This window comes from Sinocyclocheilus anshuiensis, unplaced genomic scaffold (assembly GCF_001515605.1).
Source record: "Sinocyclocheilus anshuiensis isolate Anshui unplaced genomic scaffold, SAMN03320099.WGS_v1.1 scaffold852, whole genome shotgun sequence".
Lineage (NCBI taxonomy): Eukaryota > Metazoa > Chordata > Actinopteri > Cypriniformes > Cyprinidae > Sinocyclocheilus > Sinocyclocheilus anshuiensis.
The window spans coordinates 290487-297044 of NW_015552578.1; the positions used below are offsets into that span (position 1 = coordinate 290487).

Genomic DNA, 6558 nt, shown 5'->3' on the forward strand with positions numbered 1-6558 from the left:
CACATATTCTAGGAATAATACAATTACAATTTATACTGTGTGCACTTACTCAGTAGGATTTTCCAGCGAACTCAAACCTGAACGACATGCGTGTGCCTTTCTTGTGGAAGATGCCGGTGATGCAGCCACAGTCCTAAACGAAAATTGAAACGGTTTCAAACATTTCAGCGTCATTACTCCATAAGACACGGGTATAACACATTCAAAATATTTACACCAGAGCAGATATTCATGAACAGAAGCTTAGTTACATTCATAAACACAAGCATGCTTTGTATGTAGGCCTATACAATCCAAAAACTATAGTTACAAACATATATGGCTATATTCGTGAACAGAGAATATCATATCACAGTAAAGTTTTGACTAATCATTCTTACTGACATTAGGCTAGTAACATTATAACTCATATTACTTTTATATCGTATTTCTGTCTGTTATAGAACATAAAAAAACACCCTGGCATCGTGACATTTAAATGCTGTGAATGAAACTTCATAATGTTTCACTTGATTATACATTTAGTCAGTAATTATAGTTTGGAAAAAGTCTAACTAGTAAAATGTGTACAAGTTATGTGAAAACTAATACAAGTAGGTTAATAAAAAAATGGTATTCCTTGCCAGAGATTTTGTGTGTCTCTAGTGTTGCTGAAATGTCCAGATATTTTATTGCTGTATTGTTGTTTTGCTTCCCTGATTCCACAGGACAAGTTGGTTCTTGCTGTTGCTAGGCCTGCAGTGTCACCAGCTCTAAAGGCTGCGTCCCGAGCCCTCAGAAGCTTGTGCACTTATCCTGTCAGCCATGGTTTCTGGTTAGCCCGAACAGTGATGGTTTTCCTGTGTGTGACGTCATCGGTGCACTTTGCGATGTAAGCAGTAACAGCTTCAGTATATTCCTCTATGTCTGTGTGGTTGTTGTAAGTTGCTGCTTCTTTAAAGGTGTCCCAGTCTGTTGTGTCAAAGCAATCTTTAAGGGCAGACTGGGCCCCCTCTGGCCACACACATACCTCCTTCTTGGTTGGTCTGGTGACTTTCACCTTCGGTCTGTATGCAGGTCTGAGCATGATGGTGATGTGGTCAGAGAGTCCAAGGTGGGGGAGGGGGGAGGCTTTGTATGCTCCTTTGCAGTTTGTGTATGCCAAGTCCAATGTATAATTGCCCCTTGTGGGAAAGTCTATGTGCTGATGAAGTTTTGGTAGAAAAGACTTTAAATCTGCATGATTAAAGTCCCCAGCAGTGATGAGAAATCCGTCCGGGTGTGTTGTCTGTTGCTCGCTGATAGCCTGGTAAAGTTCACTGAGTGCCTCGATTCAGTCGCTGTTGTTAACGCTGGGGGGGATATAAACAGCGACGAGTAAAATTACTGTAAATTCCCTCGGTAGGTAGAAGGGTCGGCACTTGATAATAATGAACTCTACCAGCGGAGAACAGTGTTTACGAACAACAGCAGCTTTATGGCACCAAGCGTCGCTGACATAAACACAAACACCTCCGCCCCGAGTCTTACCTCCCTCAGCACAGACAGCATGTTAGCCCAGCTAGCTGGATAGCGGAGTCCGGTATGTTGTCATTTAACCATGTCTCCGTAAAGATGTAAACACAACATTCTCTCACCTCACACTGTGCAGATCTTATAAGTTGTATGTGGTCCATTTTATTATCCAGTGATCTTACATTCGCTAGAATGAGGGATGGTATCGCGGGTCTGTGTGGGCTAGCGGCTAGCCTAGCCCGGATGCCTCCGCGTTTGCCTCGCTTCTATTTCCTCTCGCAGCGCATTCGGCGCCTCCTCTCTGGGTGAGGAACAGCAGGCGAGGTCGGTGTTTTAGTCGGCCAGCGCAATATACCAAGGGCTCGAAGTTCCTCGGATACTGTGTTGTCCAAGATGTGGTTTATTGTCCTTGTTTCAGTTTCCAAAAGGAAATGGCGACTGTATCTTACATGGGACAATGATGACGGCAAACCATACAAACATGAACGTGAACAAAAAGCACTCGAAAGTGCACAATTAAACACCGATGTCGGAAAGAGAGGGGCCGCTCGGTCCGTTCGCGCCGCCATTTATGAGACATATTGGATTATTCATTGAATATAATGAATAATTGTGTGTTTTATTGGTCCAGCTGCTACAGCCAATATACATATTTCTGCCTTCAGAAACACACAAGCCACAGCCCATCTCACCATCTGCTTTCTCTGTCTGTCCAACACAAACACTATAAGATTAGACTGAAAGATCAAAGCCTGCTCAAGCCATATGACTATCTGAACTGCAGCCTGTAGATGTCAATCTGAGATTATTGTGGATTAGATTAGATTCTGAGATTATTGTGACACTGTGGTGTTAGCCTACTGAAAAATCTCTTAAAAACAAAAAAATTTTCATCATATGATTAGATATGATTATCACATACAGACTGGATGTTGTTTCTGAATGATTTCAGCTGCATTCCAACAGTCCTCAATGAATCAGCCTCTCCAGACTTTACTCGGACAAATTTTATTTGCACCCTAATTTAAATACTAAAACAGTACAGTGCAAGGCCATCATCCTGTTTGTAGAATAGCTTTTTTCTTTGCTGTAGTACTACTGTAGGAAAAGACAGATATTTTTCTTGTCCAGCAGAAGTGAGTCGGTGACAGAAGATGACGTCAGAGCAGATGGATACACTGGATGAGGATCAAAACAGAAACGCCTTTTACAGATGCTGTTGCTGTTACAGACGACTGAAGTTCAGAACATCTAGTTGAGACACTTTTATTAGTTCGACGGAACAATATCTCACTTAATATTTATCTGTAACTTCTGTTTATATTTTAACATTCTCTATTCATCTTTTTCTTCACATATGAACATGAATGCCCAGACACAGAAGAGAAACATGGAAAAAAACAAGGTGAAGCAACTTTAACGTAACAATAAGACTCAGACAGAGCTGGGGTCATGAATCCATGTCCAGAAGTTTATTATCAAACATGATATGAACATGAAGAGAAGCAAAGATACAAAACCTAAAGAACAAAGAAATCAAAGAGTTGGTTCCCAAACTTTTTCTGCCAGCCTTTCTTTTGTACAGAATTTTTTTGTCAGAATTTATGATGTCAGAAATAGAACGGGACATCAGTTTACTGTCAGGAATTTGTTGCGCTGAATCCAGCATAGACCGCATCACTGATTATAGTAGGTTCTATTTGCTTTTTGTGTTGCTCTGCTAGTTGTGATGTTTGAAGTAGATTTATTATTAGTCCTTTCACAAACCTGTCCATGCTAAATGCAGAAACATGCATCATGAATTTATATTTTGTATCTTGTATCACAAATAACCAGTAAATAATGTATTATTATAATTATAATAAATTAATAATTACATTTTTTATTTAATTTTGTATCACGCTGATGAGGTTTCTTTTGCATAACAATCTGCTGCCTGTACATTATCACTTAGCCTTGTTGGGGACCCTAGTTTGAGAAACTTTAAACTAAACCAAACATCTAGTTGTAAGTTACATTTGGTCTGTATTTGATGAGTATTTGACAATCATTTTAGTTTTTTTTAGCAAGTAACACTAAAGTTTTGTTGTTTAGATAAAAGATGGTGGCTAGTATTGTGGATTCCAGTTAACGGGTTCTTTGAACACATCACCAACAGAGTCAGAAAGCATAAAAATGTATTAATGTTTATATTATTACATGGTATGCTTAAAAAGTGTGTGTGGATACTGACCCCTTAATAAAGGAATGAATATCGCTATTATATATGATGTTGTAATGCAAGCAAATCTGTCTAAAAAATCATGAATCAATCTCTCTCGTTCAGGACACTCTGATTCAGTCCAGATGAAAAATGACCAGACTGGAGTCAGCCAGGATATAAAAGCTGAAACACGTGCAAGTGTATATGCTCCTTTATTGGCTCGAAACATCATCAGTGGAACAATAAACTTTTATGGCTCAAATCCTGCAGGAAATGGTACATTTACATTACTATGATAAGACTGGTAATGTTACAACCTCATAGTAATTTTAATAGGACTCACATGACTAAGACTAACATCATTTTAATACTATGGAATGATATCTAACAATATTTATTTGTTTCTTTTATTTATCTCATTCTTTATGCATCTTTTCTTTCTCCTCACCGATCAAATGAAATTTTTAGAGACAGCAGAGGAACAGAGAGAAAATCAAGGTAAATCAACCATAGATATAACAGAGTTTTACAGCCAAACGTTTTAACAATATATGAACTACACCACTCCAGTTTGTCATAATCCTAATGAAGAAAATATTAAAACACCCAATAGGATAGAGTTAAACCTGCAGGAATTTAAATAAATAAACAGTTGAGAACTGAAGTGTTTATTAATTCATAGATGTTGTGATTCTACACTTAGATACTTCATAATGATTCCCCACCAAAATAATTTACACATCCTAAAAATGATCAACACAAAACTTGCACATAGCAGAAAAGTTACAAACCTGCATTGTGTATGTGTGGATTACCTTTTATATTAACCTGAAAGCTCCAACCAACTATGAGTGTGACATTAGTTACCATGATAAGAGCTGTGCAATAATATAAGATAAACTAAATCTATTTTAATTAAGTTTACCAAACCAAATACATAAAAACGTTTAAGCCTAAATAGTATGAATTTACTTCAGAAATGAATGTAGTGTAATATAAAATATTAAGACTTGTTTTCATAAATTGTATGTGGAATCTAAGTATTTTTTTCTTAACACTAAGAAATATTGGTGAAACTAATCACAAGACTCACGGTTCGGAACTTTTTATGGGTTTTGAGTCATGGAACAGATCATTTTTCATATCAGCAAAAAAAAAGAAAAGAAACGTAACTCTCTTTACAAATGTAACTTCGCTTTCCAGTTATTATTTAAAGAACACTTTAAGTACTGCTTAATTAGTGAACAAAAAAAACATTACTAACACAGATAAATTTTTTAATTTGACATTTACAATTACAATTTTATGGAAACCATTTCTTTTTTCTCAGAATTGTGTGATATAAACTCGCAATTATGACTTTTTTTCTCAGAATTGCGAGTTCATATCTTGCAATTCTGACTTTTTTTTCTTGGAATTGCAAGTTTATATCTCGCAATTCTGACTTTATAACTCGCAATTTTGACTTTATAACTCGCAATTGCGAGTTTATATCACGCAACTGACTTTATAACTCGCAATTGCAAAAAAATGTCTGAATTGCGAGTTTATATCACGTAACTCTGAGGAAAAAAAGTCAGAATTGTGAGATAAAAAGTCGCAATTACCTTGTTTTATTTTTTATTCAGTGGCGTAAATGGGCTTCCATACAATTTTCAATGTAAGAGTCATTCGAACATTAAAAGTGCACCTCAGGAAACATGAAATAATAAAATAAAATACAGTTCATGACCCCTTTAAATCTCTTAAACAGTGCTAGGTAGTAACTGATTACATGTAATCTGGATTACATGATCAGATTCCAAATGTTTTGTACTTGTAATTAGATTGCATTACATTTTAAAATGTTCATAATCAGATTACAGTTACTTTTTATGGATTACATAAATTATTCACACAGTAGCTATATTAAAAATTTACTGATTCATTTTTTTTCTCTTTAAAATTTTTCTCTCTAAAAAATTCTACTGTGTGCCATATTGAATACAGTGAGTATTTACAATATAGAATGGACATGTAAGTGTAATGCAAATTAATTTGTAATCCATGCATCTGAATTTGGGGACAAACGCACCTCTCAATCTATACCATGCAGGGCCGCAGATTGGCCATCTGGCAATTCTGGCAAATGCCAGAGGGGCCGAACCATTTTGTTTAATGTGGGCCGGTCAGATTTTTTCTAAATATATATAAATAAAAAAAATTTTACGGGCCAACAGCGCATAGGACGGGTTTTTAATCACTTGCACGATTTCTCTATGGTTATAATAATAATAATAATAATGTTAATAATAAATAAATGTTAAGCATTTGGCCCAGTTGGCCACGGCCGGCTGCCTGGTCCCGAGATGGGCCGACCGAACCGTTCAGTCAAAATCAAGCACGTCATCAGAGAGATTGCAACACAAGCTAATTTTCAGTAAAAGCTAGATAATGGACCGTAAAAAGGGAAAGGTGGTGCAGAAAAACTTTGAGAAAGGAAACAAAAAGGGCTTACGTCCGACGCTGCTAAATGCTTTAACATTAACCGAACTCTTTTCAAAAAGTTTAAATTCGGCTGCTGCAGCGGAGAACAGTTAGTGCCACAGAGGTAAGAAGAAAACAGAAAATACAGCTAGCACAAGTAATTTTCACACTATTTCAGCCAGTTAGCTCCCGGGTTTTTTCTTTTTTGACGGTAGCCTACATTGTATTAAACAGTCGTAAGCTTAGCATAGAACCCCAGTATATTTTAAAATGTCATTGCTGCGTGATAATTGGTTAACTTAAGTGTTAACGAGCCTGTTACTGAATTGCATCAGCAGATAAAGTGGGATTTAGGGTAAAAACTGATGTAGGCTACTTGCAATATAGTCTAACAC

General features: G+C 36.6%; 1 protein-coding gene across 1 annotated transcript in view; it reads left to right on the forward strand.

Annotated features, from left to right (window-relative positions):
- LOC107665206 (NACHT, LRR and PYD domains-containing protein 3-like) overlaps positions 1-6558 on the forward strand; it is a 58521-nt gene that overhangs the window by 6203 nt on the left and 45760 nt on the right. The window contains exons 2-4 of the mRNA XM_016455991.1: positions 2842-2899; positions 3821-3973; positions 4166-4195. Coding sequence (XP_016311477.1) covers positions 2842-2899; positions 3821-3973; positions 4166-4195 — 241 coding nt within the window. The remainder of the gene's footprint in view (positions 1-2841; positions 2900-3820; positions 3974-4165; positions 4196-6558) is intronic.